This window comes from Daphnia carinata, chromosome 5, assembly GCF_022539665.2.
Source record: "Daphnia carinata strain CSIRO-1 chromosome 5, CSIRO_AGI_Dcar_HiC_V3, whole genome shotgun sequence".
Classification (NCBI taxonomy): domain Eukaryota; kingdom Metazoa; phylum Arthropoda; class Branchiopoda; order Diplostraca; family Daphniidae; genus Daphnia; species Daphnia carinata.
This window is the reverse complement of record NC_081335.1, coordinates 4988490-5007483: the sequence shown is the minus strand read 5'-3', so window position 1 is coordinate 5007483 and position 18994 is coordinate 4988490. Positions and strand designations below refer to the sequence as shown.

Sequence of the window (18994 nt, the reverse complement as noted above, 5' to 3'; positions counted from 1 at the left end):
ATTAGGAACAATATCGTATAACAATACAAGGTATCAGATGTGTACCACATTAGAAATGACATAGCTACACGTCTTATGCGCTTCTCTTCCCTAAGAAGGTTCAGACAGCAACGTTCTTCATAAACCACTTGACACTGTCAAATTACAGTTCGAACTAAAAAGAAAAATGTAGAGATTCTTTTGAAGACGCCAGGTGCCTCAAGACTTTTCTTTTGCGTCTTGGAATTAATCCGCCCGGGCTTCAAAAATAACGGTTGACGAAATAAGAGGGTGCCACCTCTTTTGGATTGCTAATGGGTTCTTCACTGGCACACGTCATATCAAAATATTCGCCTCCATCTCTGTTAGTTGTTTTTGATTACATTTGAGTTAACCCACTACCAAATGAATGAGTCTATTCTTTTGTCTCTTTCACTGTAACTTTTTCCCATCAACCAAGTGAATCCTTGAAAAGGAGGTATTAATAAATTAACTATAGCCAAGACGATTTTTGCGTTGCGTTCAGCATCGAATGCACAGCGCAATATAACATTGATAAATACGGTTGGCAATTGCCTGCTAACAGTGCCACCAATTCGAAAACCAAGAAACCGCATCAACCAAATGTTTCTCGGATCGAATCAAGGACGGCTTTAGTTGCCGATCAACTTGGATTGAGAAAAATAGCGGTACTTATATGGTATTCGAATATCTACACACACATACACACGTACACGGCGATGCATCGTTCAGTTCGCAACCAGTTTAGTGGCAAGCCTTCAACGGGATCGGGTGCTTTCCCATCTTACGGCAAGTAACATTGTCAGCTAGTGAAAAATTTAAGCGTTTTCCATTCCAATTCGTGCGTTCCTATCGGTAGTGCCAATGCCATTTTTTTTTTCAAGTTAGCTTGTTTGTTAGTAATAGTTTTTTGAATTAATAATAGTAAAATCGGAAATCAGTTATATTTTACTGGCCGTTTGCTTTTGACTCTTTGTTTTCTTGAACGATCTTCATAAGAAAAATGACGTAAACGCTTTACCGTTAGAAAGTAAATATTATTTCGCCACGTGGAAGACTATCGTGAACGGGACAATCTTATTGTAGTTCTTTGATTCATTTATGTTCTATTTTCAGCGTTGATTTCCACGATCAGTTTGGTGTAGTTATTAGCCTTGCTATGAAATGTCCTACGGTCACATTTTGTTGTATCATTGCACACATTTACTGGACCTTAATTGCAGCTGTGCCATCACCGCAATCGAACCAAATTCTCCGAAATGGAACCAAGGCTGTAGACGTTGATATCGGTAATTAGGTTTCCGGCTAGGATAATGTTGATGAACATTTTTCGGGTAGATTGTTAGTATCAAAATGTTTCCTGTGTACAGTTGACACAAGGCAGCTGTCGTCCGCTAATGCCATCAGCCAACATTTCTCTACAAGCGGTCGAAGTCTCGAGGAAGCACGGATGACTACGGTAGATTCGTTAAAATCACATTTAAAAATACTGTTTCGATTACATTTTTTAAGGTAATTGTCAAAACTTCGAATTGTACAGGATGAATTTGATAAGATATTGGTTTTGCATGTATTTTACTGTGCTGGCTTTAAGAGTTTCTCCCCAAAAATTGCTTATGTTGACTGGTTTTGGTTTAGTTTTGTTAATTGTTAAGTTAGTATCAAAATTAGATTTGTATTTTTATTACTGATTGCATAGCAAATATAAAAGAAACACGAAACACGTTATTTTCTAGGTTGAAATCATTCGTAATAGAGGCTACGCTGTTGAGGTCTATAAAGTGACAACCGAAGACGGCTACATTCTCGAACTTCATCGAATTCCGTATGGCAAAGGACAATCATCCGACCCAAGTGTTAAGAGACAACCCGTCTATCTCCAACACGGATTTCTCAACACTGACAATGTGTGGCTCATTAACCCAGTTGACAAAGCCCTGGGTGAGTGTCATTGATTCCTTACACCGCGTTTTTTGTCCTGTATTGTGTTACCAACCCTTTATAGCCTACATCCTGGTTGATACTGGTTTATATGACGTGTGGCTCGGCAATATTCGAGGCAATACCTATTCGCGCGCACATGCAAGTTTGGACATTTCGGAAGACGCTTACTGGGATTTTTCGTAAGTAAACTTCAATTAGGTTTCGCCCTAGAAATACAGACAGATGTAATATTTGTTTCTTAATAATTTACCGAAAAAAGATTCGATGAAATGGGATACTATGACATTCCTGCCGTTATCAATTTCGTGCTTAATAAGACCGGGCGCAAAACGATAAGCTATGTCGGTACGAAACCTCTAAACATTTTTCCTGCTTACTTTTTATGTGCGCGTACTTTTCCATTTTTAAAAGGTCATTCAATGGGATGTGCCGTATTCTACGTTTGCATGTCGTTGCGTCCCGAATTCAACGCCAAAATAGACATAATGATCGCTTTGGCACCGGCAACATCCATGGCGAAGGCTCAGACTAGCATTCGCTATCAAGCGCGATTCATAAACCAGTTGGTGGTATACACATAAGAAATCCAAATAATGTTTGGACTGCCCATCTATTGATTCAGGAGGGCATTTTTCGATTAAGCTTGATTGCCATTTTAATAGGCATTTTACCGGATTTTTGGGATCCGTGTCTACGAACCAGTTGATTCTCCGTCCAACAATTTCCGGAAAACGTTCTGCGGTCCTAATTTAATCTTGCGCAACTCCATCTGTCGAAATTCCATATTCAGCACAACTGGTGACAACTATCGTGGTATCGATGTGGTAATTACACTTAACATTGTTGAACAATTTTCACCTTGAACTTTGGGTTCTTCGTCCATTGTTTGTAAAGGATATTCTGCCAGTGATTGACGGCCACAATCCAGCAGGAACTTCAGTGAGAACAGCAGCACATTTTGCTCAGAATTTCAACGCTGGTAAGCTTCTTTCTAGAGCGAATTATTGTTTAATGATTTCAGTTCAAATCTGGCTATTCATCACGCAGGTCAGACTTTTCAAAGATATGATTTTGGTCCTTCAGAAAATCTGTTACGTTACGGACAGCAAACTCCTCCTGCTTACGAGTTGTCTAAAGTCACGTCTGCTGTCTATATTTTCTGGGGAGAAAGCGATAAAGTATAACATTTTTTTCAGTTAAAAACATTTTCGTTACATTAATTGCTGTTTCTTGTAATTAGGCTGTTGCTCCAGCGGTATGTTAGTACCATTCCTTTGATGTTCTTTTTCCATTTGATTAGAATTGTTTCCTTTTTTTTGCGGCAGGATGTCGCTTGGTTGGCTTCAAAATTGGGAAACTTGAAGTCTTCTACCCGGATTGAAGATCCGGAGTGGAATCACGTCAATTTTCTATTTTCCACGGATGCCAAACGGCTTGTATACGACAAGTTCATTCCACTTCTTCCCAAAGCCACTTAAATCTTAATTAATGATTTAATTAATAATAAGCAACGGGATTTTTCCAACTAATTTTTTTACACGAAAACGAACACAATCAACCGGTAATAAAAATTTCTTTTTAAAGGATTTTTTTACGAAGATTATAGGTCCGCACGTTCCCGCGGCCCCTGTGAACCGACCGGGAACCAACTTAGACAATTAGCATTCACTTTTGTCCATACACCTGCAGGGTATCTATTTATGACCGACTACTTTGGTTTTTACAATCCCATTGATTATCTAGTGCCATTTCTTCTGTAAAAAGGATTTCCGGCTTGTTGCCTGGCCCGGGTCTTAAATAGGAACTTATCGGAACGTTAAGATACGCCCCTTTAAAGCAACTTTCTCAGGTTTCTAGGTCTTCAGGAAGAATAGCTGTGCCGAGTGGATTTCATCTAGCAGTTGTGTCATACGTGTACGAAAGGCACGCTAGAATAGCACCATAGTATAAGATCCAGGGTAAAATACCCTGAAGGTACGCTTAACCGCTCGACCAGCTCGACTGGCCTGTACGCGGTTAGTAGTCGTCTAAACTGATGTTTTCGCCGCAGTCGTCCAATACCAGCCTTGCAGAACGACTGTTATTCTTTCAGTGTTCTTCAGTGTTCTCAATCCTATTTGGTTTCGATAGTGATGGTTGTATTGCTACGGACAGATCATGTCCGGCTTTTCGTCTTCATTGTAGTGCTAATGACAGACGGTGAAGGTAAACTAACCACGACTAGCAAAACCAAGTGGCGATCGTTCGTGAACTTGAAAAATGTGTGGACTAAAACGAAGGTGACGATACCTAAACAGGATTCTCGACATACTAACCCTGAGTCTTCCATGACAACAGTAAGTTGAACTTGATATTCAAAATTTCATTTAGCCACGGTAACAGTTGCTTTACTTTGAACTATTAGAAGCGAAGAATGCTCTTATCTTTGTCGTTCGTAAAAACGAAGACGTAATGAACTGAGTCCGCTGTTAATGTGCGCCGTAGAGCGGATGCCATCGGCATTTAGGTATTCCCAAATTGGTCAACGTATAGGCAAAAGTAGAACGCGGTAGTCGAGGACTGAGTCCAACTAGGCAAGCTTCTCATGCTGACTCGGCACATTTTTATTCACGCTCCCGCTCCTGGTTCCATCTTTCTTTTCAGATCGTTTCTCATGCGTGCCATGGTAATCTTCGTGATAAAGTCACGTGAAAAGCGAGGCAGCATATCAGTAGTATTAACCATACGTAAATGCGGTCAGTCCCTTGTTCCATGTTGTTTTCTGGATAGGCGCTTCCGTGTCCATATAATACAAACTGTATCGTCCAACGGTATATCCGTAGACAAAAAGAAAACGTAAATAAATGGAAGGAAATCGTTTTTTTTTTTCCTCCCTGTGCCAGTTTTCAAATATTTGTCTTGTCTACAACAGTTACCAAATAATGGTAGGGGTTTTTGCGGTAGCCAAGAAACAAATTGCCCATCATTACGTGACTTGCAAAAAAAAAAATTATATTCAGAGATGGCATGCAATGCAAAACTAAGACCACCTGTTTTTTTTTATTATTCAAAAACTCTTTTGCTAACAGCGAAAAACAAAATGCGCTTTTATTTTAAGGACCTATTTTAAATTTAATGAAAGCATTTTTAATAGTTTCCGTATCATACCTTGCCTATAACTGCTGTTCTGTTAGGTTGAAATCATCTCTAGTCGGGGATATCCGGTGGAAACTCACACCGTAGTTACGGATGACGGCTATATTCTTGAAATTCACAGAATACCGCATGGCAAAGGCCAGCAGGCAAATTCGAACGTCCCGCTCGGTAAACCCGTTTTCCTGCAGCACGGTTTCGCTAGCAGCAGCGCTGATTGGGTCATCAGTCCTTCTGATCGATCACTCGGTAAGTCATTCTCGCCTATTTTGTTTTTGAAGTGAAAAGAAAGTGAAAAAAATAATTGATTTTTAACGATATACAGCATTTCGTTTAGCGGATTTGGGTTTCGATGTATGGCTTGGTAAATCTCCATTTTTTTCCCCTAGTCCTACTGTACACGTCTAGTTCTTATGTATTCACCAGACAGTTGTAATTAGGCAATGCAAGGGGGAATGTTTATTCACGTAAACATAGCAGTCTCGACCCATCAGGCGAAGCCTACTGGAGATTTTCGTATATTGAAACTTGAATCAGTAATTCAATAACAGGTAATTCTAACACGTTTTTCCATCACATCAAACAGGTGGGACGAAATGGGCAAATTCGACATTCCGTCGGAGATAAACTACATTTTGACTAAAACGGGAAAAACGAAATTGAGCTATGTTGGGTAACTCGGCAAGTCACATTTCAATTTCATTGAGTTCCATTTACAATTTTCACGTTTTGTTATTAACTGGCGTAACGGAACAAGGCATTCGATGGGTTGTGCCATATTTTTCGTAGCCATGATCAGTCACCCGGAGCTAAACGAGAAAATCGAAGTGATGATGGCCTTGGCGCCGGCAACAAGTTTAGCCAACATGAGAAGTCCCATCCGCTATTTTGCGCCCTTTGTCGTGCCACTTGAAGTTTGTACTCGATTTTCTGTAAAGTAGCCCACAGTTTTTGATCATCCATTTTTTGTTTATTACGTTAGCTTCTCCTGAGGCTATTGCAAACACGCGTTTTTATGACGCCAGATGATTTGGTCACGAGGCTTCAGGACAGGTTTTGTCGGGAAGAAGACCATCACGTAACATTGTTTTGCCGAAACCCTGTCTTTGCAGTGGTAGACGATGACCTGCAAAATATTTCTCCGGTAAAAACGAGCACACATTTTTCAAAATTAGGGGAAAAAAATAGGGCCACATATAAAAAAATGGGTTTTAATTATAGGATTTGTGGCCTGTTATGGACAGTCATGTCCCCGCAGGTACTTCAGTTCGCACGGCGACGCAGTTTGCCCAAAATTACAACTCAGGCATGTGAAAGGACAAATGCACAATCAAATGTATAATGTGGTCGAAATTAATTCATCCTTTTTTTTTTATCAAGGTCAAACTTTTATACCTTACAATTACGGTTGGCTGCGTAACATGCAAAAGTACGGTGGGCGATCGACGCCGCCACCGTACGATCTGAGTAAAGTCACGTGTCCCGTCTACATTTTCTATGGGTATTCGTTTTATTTGGTCGTAAAGTGTTCAGTAAAATCACATAATTCTCTATTGTCATGTTCCAGAGAAAACGATCTGCTCACCGTTCCTAAAGTATTTGTTTATCAACAGAACTTTAATTTTCTTCTTTCCAAAAATGAAGACTAATTTACATTTGTATTGGCCCCTTTCAAATGCAGGATGTGGCATGGTTGGCTGGGAAGTTGAGCAACTTGAAACAATCGATACGAGTAGACCATGACAAGTACAATCACTTTGACTTTTTATGGGCTACGGACAACAACGCTATTCTGTACGACCCAATCATATCCCGCTTGCCGTCAGCACTGTGATTTGCAGTGTTTACCTGTGTGATCCAGCGTACCGATAGTGAAGATACATCGGCGCTAATCTTCGTTTCCATATTCGTTTCGTTTAGAGATCTGCTATGATTGAATTATTTACTGTGCGGCAATGTATCGGAAAGCCGAATGAATCATTCGAGAATTATTATTTATTTATTAAACAAATACTGGGTGAACGATGCCATGCACAAAGATATCTTGAAAACATGATATTTAATAAATACTAAGTTAAAATTGACTCCATTTGCATAGATAAACGTTGAGCTTTAAATGTGGCAGCAATGTTCAGTACATTTGGTGAGTTATTTTCAACTCGATACAAAGTAAACCGATTTGCCAGCGAAGAAGAGTTTGTTTAGTTATTGACCCCTTTGTTATTTCCATGTTCCGCAAAGAGAACAATGGAACTCCTTTGCCCGTTGGTTAAACAAGCTTAATGCGGAAACCAAGGGCGATCGTGATTTGCCCTTAGCAAGGTAACAGGGGTAGTTTTATGGAAGCCCCAATACGCTCGAAGCAGACGTGCATACAAAACCATAGCCATCGCCTCTGGTTTCCCTTACATACCAGTTGGGGTTTTGTTTTTTACTGTTTTTATGATCTACCATTTGGTCGTTAACCACGTATGCATTTGCCCAGCGTTGACTACTATACGTGCCCTTACTTTGCACGCTAAGCATTGCAATAAAACTAGATTCATCATACTGGCACTGCGAGGTCATCACGTGACAATGTGTTACGGTACATGCTGCCAATCCGGTTTAATTTTCTCACTTCTTTTTCGAACGGCATTTCGTCTTTAAAAGGGCAACCAGAGTACATTATTTTTTTTTTTATAGCCGGAGATTTTTTTTTTTTGGCACGTCCACAAAAAGTTTAGCAAGATCGCTGCCAAAGTTATAGGGAGTGTTCAGTGTTGAACCTAATGCATTGAATACGTAATATTGCTTGGTTTGCTGGCTAGCAATGTTTATAGCTGCTGGCTACAGACATTTAAAGAAAAAAAAACCAAACCCCAGTGAAGAGTTTGCACCAAGTTTGTGCCAAGGCCGTTGAAAAGAAGTTCGGCAAAAATACGGTGAAACAAAAAACTTGCCAGTCAGTATAATACAATTTGCATACACGTTGTATGCGTTTTGGGGTGGTGTCCGAAACGTCTTTCTTTGGCCTTTGGCATTTCGATGTTTTTCTTCGTATCGAACAAACGTATCCTTTACGCAGCTGGAGCAGCTTGAACAGGTTGCTTATCACTGGTAGATTTTGCCCGTTTTTTTAAAAGAAACTTGCATATGGAATTGAGCCTCAGTGTAGTTGCTAGCGTCGCATCAGGACGCAGTGATCTCACCTAAAAGGGCTTTAAACAAGCCGGATTCATTTGTGGCTGCTCGACTAGGATATATTTCAATTAAGCTGAAAGTGTTCGAGATGGTTGTCATCTCAAGAATGCCAGTGCTAGTGTCTGTGATCTTTGTGCTGTGTTTCGTGAGCCAACCGGCTAATTGTTCCGTGTTCAATGCGACCAGTTACCTAGCGAAAGGCACAAGCCTCTTTCGTCATAAAATACATGACGTTGCTAATGTGATTTCCAAAGCGCGGCACCATTTGCCTGGTGGACGCGTATTCAACAAAGAAAAGCACCTGAAACTCGACGACAAGTTCGTCAATTTAACAGCGTTGCCTTACGATTACGAAGGCACCATGAACTCGGTAAACACACATATACGTGATGAGCTAAATCCCGGCAGTGTCTGCTACCTTGTCCCACATCGATGCTCATCATTGCTCGAGGGATAGTTTTCGATATTCGACATATTTTTATAAGCCAAAGTTTTTTTTGAACTTTCCCGCGTCTAGGTTCAAATCATCGTGAATCGGGGTTACCCAGTAGCTTCGTATTCTGTTACGACTGAAGACGGATATATCCTGGAAGTGCATCGAATTCCCGGTAGGAAAGGTCAGACATCCGACTTGGGGACCGGTAAACCCGTCTTTCTACAACACGGGCTTCTTTGTTCGTCAGCAGATTGGTTGATTAGTCCTTCCAATCGATCATTAGGTAACATTTGAAACCCGTATTGTTGTTTCACATGATTCAATGACCCAACTGAATGTTGTGCGTTTTCTGTTATACAGCCTTCATCCTAGCGGACCGCGGTTACGGTAATATTATATGCTAATGAAAAATATGGTAGAATGACTCACAGTTAAACGAAGATTATTACGATGGCCATGAACGAATGTTAGACGTGTGGCTCGGCAATGCTCGAGGAAACATTTACTCGCGCAAGCACAAGACCCTGAATCAAAATAAGGACGCCTACTGGAATTTTTCGTTAGTATAACTTTGTCTGTTCATAAAAAGTTGCAACAAAGTATAAAAATTTTCTATTTTTTTTTTTAATTGCAGTTGGGACGAAATGGGGAAATTCGATATTCCGGCAGTGCTGAACTTCATTATTGCCAAGACGAAGCGCGATCGATTGATTTACATGGGTAATTTTGTTTTATTCTTGCGCTTTCTGTTTCGTTGTATGCAAACAAGTACGTCATTATTTCTTGTTCTATTTAAAGGACATTCCATGGGATGCAGCATGCTTTTTGTAGCAATCTCCACGTTTCCGGAACTTGCTTCGAAAATCGAAATGATGTTTGCGTTTGCTCCGGCGACCTCTTTGGCACGTGCGTCCAGTCCTGTTATTCGAATAGCAGGTCCATTTATCAAACACCTTGAGGTCAACAAAGCCACTCAAAAAAAAAACTCAATGAATAGATAAAATATACAAATAAGGAATTACGAACACTGTGAAAAACAATAGACACAAAACGTCAGTCATAATTTCAGCACGGTTTTAGTAATTTAATTTTTGTTTTGTTTTGAAAAATGCAGTTTATGCTGAAACTTCTTCGGACCCGTGCATTCCTCTCTCAAGAATCATCGCTTGTATACTTTCAACGGCGATTCTGCTCGAAAAATTTCGCGTGGGCTAGCCTTTGCAGAAACCTTCTGTTTTTTATCGCTGGGGACGATATCGGTAACTTGGATGTGGTAAGTAACTGGTTGTTTTAAACCAATCGACTTTAATCAAAAAATGAAAAAAAAACGTATGTTATGTATTTGTGTAAAATAAGAATTTGTGTTGTCTGTCAGTAGCGAATAAAAAAAAAATTTACTAATCATAATGTACTCACATTTTAGGAGATGCTGCCGGTCATTAACGGGAACGCCCCAGCAGGCACTTCGGTCCGTACGATAGCCCAATTCGTGATGAACCACAATTCAGGTATGTTTGTTTAAAAGCCTGTCATACCTGCATCTGTTGGATTTAAGGTATTTTTAAAAATTAACTTATAGTACTGATTACCTTTAGGGGCCACCTTCATTCCTTATAATTATGGGCTGTTGGGCAATTATCTCCGCTACGGAAAGATAAGGCCGCCACCTTACGATCTCAGCAAATTTACCATTCCGGTCTATTTGTTTTACGGTCAAAATGATCGTCTGGTTGTGCCAGAGGTATGTGTTTGAGTCAGTCATCTGCATTGACTTCTCGATATCACTATGGTTTAATCATTAATTCTCCGTTCTTTTTGGCTATTTTTGGATTTGTCCACTTGCGAAGGACATGAGATGGTTAGCCGATAAGTTACCCAATGTCAAAGAGTTTATCATGGTTGATGATAAATCATATAACCATGTGAGCTTCTTGTGGGGAAAGAACAACAATCGGCTTATTTACGACCGAGTAATATCGCTCCTCCCTTCACCGGTCTAGTGATTTCCGTATCAGAGAAAGTGATGCCAGAAGCCTGGATAATTTATTTGCGCACAACTGAAGGTTTTTATTTATTTCTTTATGAATTTTTTTTTTATTTGCTGGGGTATGTTCAAGTGGCTCGAGAGGAAGCAACGATCCAAGTGTTTCTACATTATGTTTTAATAATAGAAAGAAAGGAGAAACAGATAAACCTAAGTCTAAGATGAGTATGACGAGGCCCAATACATATCCCGATATCAGATTATGTTCTTATTTTGAAATGCAAATTGCACATTGAATTCGTGAACATTTCTTTCAGGAATCCTATGGTGCCATGTAAGAGATAACAACTATACTTATTTTTAGTAACATTGTTAGACTTTCAATTAAGCCAACAACAAAAATAATAACTGAGTTTATTTGTGTTCCAGTTGTTCGTTGAATTGTTAGGTAATACTATCGAGGCCCTTCTGAAGTCAGTTCGCTTTTTAAGTGAACGTAGATGTAATTTTCGTTTAAATGCTATTTCAAGGACTTACAAAAAGCCTGTTAAGCGATCACGTGCATGTACATCAGAGTTATAGACTTCCTTAATGCAGAATGCGTAGTTCAACATCCAAGTTTCATTCAAAAGTTCAGCCGACGACTGAAAGAAAAATCAATCAAGTTGTAGCATCGCACTGCATGGTATATAACATGATCTGCCTATTGCTTAGTTTATTAGGATTCATCAGTCAATGTCTTGACCTAAAATCATTTGCATACAAATCTAGCGCAGAGCTCCTTACCTTGACTATGTTCTCACGCTTTCCGGTTTCGAGTATATGAGCCGGGTGCGCATAACGCGCTGTTAGGGTTTGTGGTGGTAGTGCCAGTGAATGAGTACCATTTTCGGAAGAATGTCATGGCTATAAACAGACTTTGCCAAATGCCAATGGAATGTATTTCAGTCTTGAAACTAGAGCGATGCATTAATTACTGGCAAGTTGTCCAAGCCTTTCTTTTTGCGGCTTCTGGCAACGCAACTAAAACATAACATCTGTATTTCAGAACCAGAAGATTCCGAAATTTTGGAGCTTTAACCTATTCATTTCTGATACTTAGGGAAACCCAAGAACAGGCTGTTAAACAATACTTTTTCCTACGGAACTGGAAATTGTAGAGGCAACAGCTCGTCAAAATATGAGCAATCATCTTTGACCCGATTTAATTAGCAAATGATTGCCTTCTGTGAACGGAAATGATTTTGGAAGATGTTTATTTTAAAGTACCCTACAAAATAGGTATGCAATCATAAGATTCTTAGCCCCTCAAAGCACTTGGAAGGATCCTAAAGGCACAGAGGTAACGGGTCCATCATGACCTGATTACACGTGTAAGTCCCATATTACTGGCCACAGAAACATGAGTTCTATGGTCTACCTTGACTGAATTTCTAATGCGAACGCGTACACCCCGTTCGATAAAACATAGCCAGCAGTACATTCATGGTTTTCTACATATGATCTTTCTTGGTTTTTGTTTTTTCTTTTGTTGTTACCAAGCTTACATAATAAACAGCAAATGACAGACTGCTGCAAGGGTTGATATGTAAGAAATCGTATTAGAAGAAATTGTTCATTCCAATGGCAGTACGTACTCGGTAAGCATTGCAACGGCATGCTGGAACGAGTCGTCTACCACCTTAGCAGACTTGCCAGTTTAAAAAGTTTGTAAAAACTTATTGAAACGTTTTTCGGTGCCGCTACGGTATATACGCGGTATTTCACAACTAGAAGTGATGAACTCTCGTATTGTTTTAATTGTGTCTGTGGTAATGATTCTAGCGGACGCGCACATGACGCTACCCGTTATGCCTGTTGACGCCCTTCGAACAAACCGGCAGCGTCGTGGACTATTCAATCGCAAGCCGAGCTACTCTTGGTTTAGTGATCAGTGGTTATCACGGGCAGCCAATGCTCTGTTTGATAAAAACACGTCCTATTTGGAGATGGGCCAAACAAGGAATAAAACTCCCGTTCCAGAGGATCCCGAAGCTAGGATGACCTCGGTAAAATGAAATTTTTTATCAACGATTTGTAATGTGAACGTCTATTTGAATGCTGGAATTTCACTTTCATTGTGCAAAGAGCAAACTGAGCGCATAAAATCGGCCCTTTCTTATTAACGTTACGTTGATAGCTAAAGCTGCACGACAAATTATTTAAAATTTCTGTTTATTCTATTGATTAACAATCTTCGAAAGATCTTGCTCGAATTAATTTAAAATTTCAATTAGAACTGTTTTATTCAAATATAATATTTTAATTTTTGGTTCAGTTCGACATAGCAACGTATTTTACGATTACACTCTAGTCAAAAGCGCACGACGCATACATTGTGCACATTAAGTAGCGAGTGAGAAATCCAACTCGTTATTGCATAGATTGAAATTATAACTGGTCGCGGTTATCCAGCTGAAACCTATTCAGTGGTTACCGAGGACGGCTATATCCTAGAGCTTCATCGTATCCCTCACGGTAAGAACTCCGCCGCAGACTCACGTCCTCGCGGCAAACCAATCCTCTTCCAGCATGGATTTCTCGGCAGCTCAGCTGACTGGCTGATCAGCCCTACCGATCGTAACCTAGGTAACAATTATGATTTTATTTTATTTTAAACATATTTCGATAACTCAAAAAAAATTTCGTCTTGGCCAAAGCATTTCAGTTGGCGGATTTGGGATATGATATCTGGATTTCGAACGCTCGCGGAAACACGTATTCACGGAAGCATGAGCGATTCGATCCATCCCAAGAGGCTTTTTGGAATTTCTCGTAAGGTTTTACGTTTCCGTGAAATGACTTGATTTAATGGTCGGCTAAATGACGATTGATATGCCTGCTGTCAAGGTGGGATGAAATGGGAAAATACGACATACCCGCCGTCATTCAATTCATTCTGGCCCGCAACGGAAGGCCAGAAATGAAGTTGATTTACATAGGTTATTCTATGGGAGCTTCCATGTTTTTCGTCGCCATGGTTGCTCATCCAGAGCTCAACTCCAAAATCGAGTTGATGATAGCCTTAGCACCGGCTGCTTCGTTGGCGAACATTGCAAGTCCCGTCTTGCGAGCCATAGCTCCTTTCGGCAAACATATTGAGGTTCGATCGAGATCAACTACGGACACATCATTATTTTGAAATAATACTTAAAAAAAAAATAATAATTACTCGAGGGCATGAACAGTTTCTTTTCAGAATTGCAAGGGTCCGAAATTTCATGTTCAATGACATGCCATTCAACAGAGTAAGAGCAATGTTTTGCCGGAAAAGCTATTTGCGCGCTGCGATGTGCCTCAACGTTCTGTTCCTGCTCGTCGGGCATGACAATGGCCATTTTGATCTGGTAAGCCAGATATTGTTTTTTTTTTGTTTTGTTTTTAAATTTATCGAAGCGTTACGAAAAAAAAATGTGGGGAAGTGTAACAAAATTTGAACAACTACCTTTCCTTTTCTTTTTTATATTAAGAATCTTTTGCCAGTGATTGACGGCCATATACCAGCAGGGACATCAGTCCGCACCTTAAGTCATTTTGTTATGAACCACCTTTCAGGTAACAAAAACAATTGAAGACATCTTATTGTTTTTCTCGACGACGTCTAATGACAATTCATTTTTGAAGGGGAAAATTTCAGTCCGTACGACTACGGGCTGTTTGGAAACATACAGCGTTATGGGACGCCAAAGCGACCGCCATATGATCTGAGCAAAGTCATAGCGCCCGTCTATCTTTTTTATGGAGCAAGTGATTATCTGTCGACAAGTAAGGTACACCTTTTAAATCGTATACAAGTGATCATAAAAAAAAGACCTTCCTAACAAGTTTTGCTTGTTGTTATTAGGACGTTATTTGGCTTTCACAGAGATTGCCAAATGTGAAACAATTGATTAAGATTAAAGACACGCACTATAATCATTTTGATTTCCTGTGGGCGAAAGATAACAACAGGCTTATCTACAGCAAAATCTTCAGCATTTTGCCACCACCGACGTAACAAAATCCGGCTTAGTTATTTTGCTTTCAATGCACTTGCGATTAGCTGCTAGTTGTTGTTTTGAATCGAATGGAGTTAAATAAGGCAAAGCACACTCCAGATATGACTGATTATAGTAGATTCCATTGTTTGTTTGATATGATTGTGTGATTGGATAAAACAAAATGTCAAACTTGCCAGTCACCCCTTTGGATATAGCGAGACTTTTATTTTATTTATCATTTTTTTTACGCCGATCTTTATTCCCTCGCCTGATTGTTTATACATGAACCGTTGATAACTGAAATGCGTGACGATTATAACAGGGCTATATAAGTATGAGTGTGACGGACTAAGATGTAATGTTCAGTTTTGAGGGTGAAAATGCGAGCATTGGGAGTTATTTTTGTAGTCCTAGGTTTGGCGAATGCTTCGCCCTTACTTGAAAAGGGTCGTCACCATTCCAGCCGTGGTGATGAAGAAATTTACATGACTACGGTAACTGAATAACTTAAGTATTGACAGATACACTTAAATTGACACAATAAGCCGTTTTTGAAAATCTGAAAATCTTTAAAAAAAAAAAAAAACTTAAAACAGGCCGAAATAATTGTGAATCGAGGCTACCCGGTGGAGCTACATTACATCGAAACATTGGACGGATATTTGCTTGAAGCGCAACGTATTCCGTACGGGAAATATTCGGGCCCTGCTCCCAACAAACCGGTGGTATTCCTCCAGCATGGCTTACTATCATCATCAGCTGATTGGATTATCGGACACACCGAAAGTGCCCTTGGCAAGTGTATTTTTTGAAAAACTATTATCTTGAGTCTAGTACTGGTTTTAAACACACACACAAAAAAATGCAAAATTCTATTAAATCATTTTATAATTGTAGGTTACTTACTGGCTGACGCTGGATATGACGTATGGCTTGGAGCCGTCCGAGGTAATACCTATGGCCGCAATCACACCACCCTTAGTCCAGACAATGATTCTTCTTTTTGGGATTTTTCGTAAGGTTTAATGAACAAAAATGAACTCTTGAACATAAATATAATAATGTTTGATTACATAAGGTTTGATCAAATTGGCCAGTATGACGTACCCGCCAATTTGCGATATATTTTAGCGTACACGAATCAAGCAACTTTGAGCTATGTTGGACACTCGCAAGGAACTTTATCGTTCTACATAGCGATGGAAACCAATCCCGACCTTAATGAGAAAGTCAATATGATGTTTGCTCTGGCCCCCATAACCACCGTTGCTCATATGAGGAGCCCCTTGCGACTGATTGCTCCATACGCGGATAACCTGGAGGCGAATTTTTTTTTTTTTCATTCTTAAATGTTTAATAACAGGAAATATAACTAGCAGCGTTTGTTTCTCTTTTCTAATACAGGTTATTGCCAACTTGCTTGGCATTGATGAATTCCTACCGAGCAGCGATTTCTTTGATTTGATGGGTCAAGAAGAATGTCAAGTTAATAGCACTAGTATTATTATTTGCGAAAGCATTCTATTCCTTATATGCGGACCGGATATATCAGAACTCGACCCGGTAAACTTTGTCACACATAAACCAAAAAAAATGAAAGTTGAAACGTTGAATGCTGTGTTGTTTTCCAGAGCTTAATTTCGCTTATTGTGTCGCACACGCCAGCTGGAACAAGTGTTCAAAATATGCTTCACTACGCTCAAGAGTATAATTATGGTATGTAAATTATCATCGCGTCATTAGCTCATCAAGTCAACCATTGGACTCGTTTTTTCTTATTTAAATTGGAAACAGCTTATTACGCGCACTATGATTTTGGAAAATTGGGCAACGCAAACAATTACGGGCAGGAAACACCGCCATTGTACAACGCAGGCAAAGTCACAGCACCTATGATCACCTTTTGGGGTGACAACGACTGGCTGGCCGATCCTGTCGATGTCGCTTGGGCCGAATCTCAATTTCCCAATTTGAGAGAGAGTATCCACATTGCTCCTTTTAATCACCTTGACTTCCTCTGGGCTATCCATGTCAAAGAGCTCGTCAATGATGTTATCCTTGCCAATCTGCCCATCAAACCCCAACCGTGAAAAAGAACGTGACAAGGGACGACACAATTCACAAACAAGGGACCACCTTCTATGCCTTATGATCGATTCTTGGAAATTTAGTTTTTGCGTTTATGGTGACGCTTCAATAAATCTATAGAGCAGCCTTGCCTTTTACGAATATTTGTATTTCCTTTTTCCTCCTTATTTTGGTATTGTTGTATCATGATTTATATCATGCTTTATAAAAAAAAAAAAAAAACCCAGCGAACTGCAGACATTTGAACGAAAGAACGTTTAATATAAATTTTTTTTCGTAGACTTTGACTTCTGCTAGTATAAAAACATTGCGAAGAGAGTCTCCATCAACAAACAGATGGAGTCATAAAAGCACCCCGATTGTTATCAGCTGGTCATAAACCATTCTGCCGAAAGATATGTGTCATCTGGAGACATAGATAGCCGTTGGAAGTCCTCAATTCTTGGCTTTATGGCGTCGGGATGTCACGTGAATGGGACGCTCTTTAGTCGTTCAGTGTGCCAAAACGCCTCGTGCCGCCACGTATTCAAAATCAAAACCTCCGGCCGAAACGAGCCAGTCTTTTATTCACGCCGCTAGAAGGAGCTGACGCGCGTGACAATCATCATGGGAGTGGCAACATACTTTCTCTTACGGTTGTTTTGAAATTGAAGAAAAAAGAAAGGATGCGGCAGAGCTGCGCAGCGCAGTGTGTTTTGTAACCGGCAGACAGATCATAAAATTCACGGCATTTCGATTGCGCAGTAAGGTTTCTCGAATTTACGATCCATCGTGCAATCAGAAAATGCAAAAAGATAGAGGGGGAACGTACAAGCGACTGAGAGAGAGAGAAAGACGAAGAAACAGCGAAAAAAAAAAAAAGAGAGAGAGACTTCGGTGAGAGAAAAAATCCAAATGATATCCGTATCGATATTTAGGAGAAATCAGGTTTTCCCGTTTTTGGCTGATGCACATACAATAAGATCTTAACTTCGAAGAGGTCGTCCATTGCCGCATTAACTGTGTGTGTGACCTTTCTTTTCTTTTTTTTCTTTTTTTTTATTCTCTCTGTTCTTTCGTTCAATACCAGGAGCAACGGACGACACTTCGCCATGGTAGGAATGTCCAGGAGAAAAAAAAAAATAAAGCGCAAATACAAAGCCTACTTAAGCCTGTAGCAGAGAGAAAGAGAGAGAGAGAAAGAGCGAGAGAGAGAGAGAGAGAAGACGCATTATATCAGCAGATCAGCTCCGGTGTTTGCAACTTTCCCCTCGACATGCCTTTTCTATTTCATACTATACATTGTTGAATTTAAATCAGACCCGACGTAATTTATTCGCGTGTTTAACAGCAGCATGAATACTGTTGCAGCCAATATGCATGCATCTACACGGTTAGTTGCGTCAACATTCGGCAAAAATGCTTGAGATGTCGAAATCGTGCGCTTACCAATAAACGAAAGTACAATTTAACTCTTGACATATAACGCCCTTTGGCGGATTTGCTTGTGTTATTTATCGCATTGATTTCCTTGTTTCTCATTACTCTGACTATTTTGCAGCTTTTTAAATAATATTTTACTTGCATGACGGCTTTTGTTTAAAAACGACGTTTCATTTCTGGGTTGGAGAAGGCGGACCGTGTCTCGTCCGGAGCTCAGATTTTTATCCTCTAATCGACGATGATCACATAATTCCAAAATGCGTGCGTTACGTACGTGAATCATTTGTCATGCCAAAATTATGCAAGCCGATGGCCAAGTGACCCAGTCAAAGTTGGCCAGCAAAGATCGTCTGGGTCGCTTGGGGCGGGCTGGCAGAAATTCTTTATCGTTAGCGGGATGAAATGATTTGCATGGCTAACCCGACCTTGTTTTTTAAACTTCGAAAAATTTAGCGATGATTCAAAGGAAGACTGGAATATAATAAGAAAAAGAAAAATTGATTTAGAAATACAAGAGAAAATAAGAACTCAAAAATTAATGGAACATGGCCGACTCATCGCTCATCACAAGGAAGAGACAAGGCATTCCCCTTAGAGCCGGCGATGCATGCGGTACTGATGCGAGCTGTCCGGCCGCCTCAGCCTTCCGAGAACAATAGGTAATTACAAGGGGAGAGAAGCCCAAAAAAAAGAGAGAGCTATTATGGATGGTATATTCATCATCATATTTCCGGCGTCTCCAAATAAAAAAAAATCATGATAAAAAAAAAAAACATCGTGTTTTTT

General features: G+C 39.9%; 5 protein-coding genes across 6 annotated transcripts; all 5 read left to right on the top strand.

Moving 5' to 3' along the window:
- The first annotated feature begins 767 nt into the window (after positions 1-767).
- On the top strand, positions 768-3490 carry LOC130696137 (gastric triacylglycerol lipase-like). The gene is made up of 12 exons (XM_057519211.2): positions 768-855; positions 1117-1289; positions 1371-1459; positions 1737-1941; positions 2006-2123; positions 2204-2289; positions 2356-2513; positions 2607-2768; positions 2839-2923; positions 2992-3122; positions 3185-3199; positions 3270-3490. Exons 2-12 carry the CDS (start codon positions 1160-1162, stop codon positions 3420-3422), a joined length of 1332 nt encoding a protein of 443 aa, XP_057375194.1. The 5' UTR covers positions 768-855; positions 1117-1159; the 3' UTR covers positions 3423-3490.
- A 535-nt stretch (positions 3491-4025) lies between these two features.
- Positions 4026-7191, top strand: LOC130696139 (gastric triacylglycerol lipase-like). Of its 2 annotated transcripts, XM_057519214.2 has the most exons (11): positions 4026-4280; positions 5118-5325; positions 5402-5440; positions 5517-5592; positions 5663-5749; positions 5834-5990; positions 6059-6220; positions 6298-6382; positions 6457-6577; positions 6644-6671; positions 6758-7191. In XM_057519214.2, the coding sequence occupies exons 1-11, from the start codon at positions 4077-4079 to the stop codon at positions 6908-6910; spliced, it is 1320 nt and encodes a 439-aa protein (XP_057375197.1). In that variant the 5' UTR covers positions 4026-4076; the 3' UTR covers positions 6911-7191. The 2 variants fall into 2 exon arrangements, with proteins under 2 accessions (XP_057375197.1, XP_057375198.1); XM_057519215.2 differs by lacking the exons at positions 6644-6671; positions 6758-7191 and having other exon boundaries at positions 4027-4280; positions 6298-6386.
- Positions 7192-8252: 1061 nt separating this feature from the next.
- On the top strand, positions 8253-10818 carry LOC130696135 (gastric triacylglycerol lipase-like). The gene is made up of 10 exons (XM_057519209.2): positions 8253-8629; positions 8777-8978; positions 9056-9082; positions 9167-9254; positions 9330-9415; positions 9494-9654; positions 9810-9968; positions 10119-10203; positions 10291-10436; positions 10543-10818. The coding sequence occupies exons 1-10, from the start codon at positions 8348-8350 to the stop codon at positions 10693-10695; spliced, it is 1389 nt and encodes a 462-aa protein (XP_057375192.1). The 5' UTR covers positions 8253-8347; the 3' UTR covers positions 10696-10818.
- A 1680-nt stretch (positions 10819-12498) lies between these two features.
- LOC130696138 (lipase 3-like) lies at positions 12499-14999 on the top strand. The gene is made up of 8 exons (XM_057519213.2): positions 12499-12727; positions 13103-13307; positions 13379-13493; positions 13569-13821; positions 13907-14065; positions 14189-14273; positions 14343-14488; positions 14563-14999. The coding sequence occupies exons 1-8, from the start codon at positions 12515-12517 to the stop codon at positions 14713-14715; spliced, it is 1329 nt and encodes a 442-aa protein (XP_057375196.1). The 5' UTR covers positions 12499-12514; the 3' UTR covers positions 14716-14999.
- A 47-nt stretch (positions 15000-15046) lies between these two features.
- LOC130696153 (lipase lipl-1-like) lies at positions 15047-16923 on the top strand. Its single transcript, XM_057519231.1, has 7 exons — positions 15047-15192; positions 15295-15493; positions 15596-15713; positions 15777-16020; positions 16103-16261; positions 16330-16414; positions 16493-16923. The coding sequence occupies exons 1-7, from the start codon at positions 15079-15081 to the stop codon at positions 16786-16788; spliced, it is 1215 nt and encodes a 404-aa protein (XP_057375214.1). The 5' UTR covers positions 15047-15078; the 3' UTR covers positions 16789-16923.
- Positions 16924-18994: the final 2071 nt, after the last annotated feature.

Coding starts and splice junctions, on each gene's coding strand:
- LOC130696137 (XM_057519211.2), top strand. CDS start 1,160: ATGAAATGTCCTACGGTCACATTTTGTTGTATCATTGCACACATTTAC. Junction 1,290..1,370: donor GGCTGTAGACGTTGATATCG/GTAATTAGGTTT, acceptor TCCTGTGTACAG/TTGACACAAGGCAGCTGTCG. Junction 2,124..2,203: donor GACGCTTACTGGGATTTTTC/GTAAGTAAACTT, acceptor TACCGAAAAAAG/ATTCGATGAAATGGGATACT.
- LOC130696139 (XM_057519214.2), top strand. CDS start 4,077: ATGGTTGTATTGCTACGGACAGATCATGTCCGGCTTTTCGTCTTCATT. Junction 5,441..5,516: donor GGGTTTCGATGTATGGCTTG/GTAAATCTCCAT, acceptor AGTTGTAATTAG/GCAATGCAAGGGGGAATGTT. Junction 5,991..6,058: donor CCTTTGTCGTGCCACTTGAA/GTTTGTACTCGA, acceptor TTATTACGTTAG/CTTCTCCTGAGGCTATTGCA.
- LOC130696135 (XM_057519209.2), top strand. CDS start 8,348: ATGGTTGTCATCTCAAGAATGCCAGTGCTAGTGTCTGTGATCTTTGTG. Junction 9,416..9,493: donor CGATCGATTGATTTACATGG/GTAATTTTGTTT, acceptor TTCTATTTAAAG/GACATTCCATGGGATGCAGC. Junction 9,655..9,809: donor CATTTATCAAACACCTTGAG/GTCAACAAAGCC, acceptor TGAAAAATGCAG/TTTATGCTGAAACTTCTTCG.
- LOC130696138 (XM_057519213.2), top strand. CDS start 12,515: ATGACGCTACCCGTTATGCCTGTTGACGCCCTTCGAACAAACCGGCAG. Junction 13,822..13,906: donor CTTTCGGCAAACATATTGAG/GTTCGATCGAGA, acceptor GGGCATGAACAG/TTTCTTTTCAGAATTGCAAG. Junction 14,489..14,562: donor ATTATCTGTCGACAAGTAAG/GTACACCTTTTA, acceptor TGTTGTTATTAG/GACGTTATTTGGCTTTCACA.
- LOC130696153 (XM_057519231.1), top strand. CDS start 15,079: ATGCGAGCATTGGGAGTTATTTTTGTAGTCCTAGGTTTGGCGAATGCT. Junction 15,714..15,776: donor TCTTCTTTTTGGGATTTTTC/GTAAGGTTTAAT, acceptor TGATTACATAAG/GTTTGATCAAATTGGCCAGT. Junction 16,415..16,492: donor CGCTCAAGAGTATAATTATG/GTATGTAAATTA, acceptor AATTGGAAACAG/CTTATTACGCGCACTATGAT.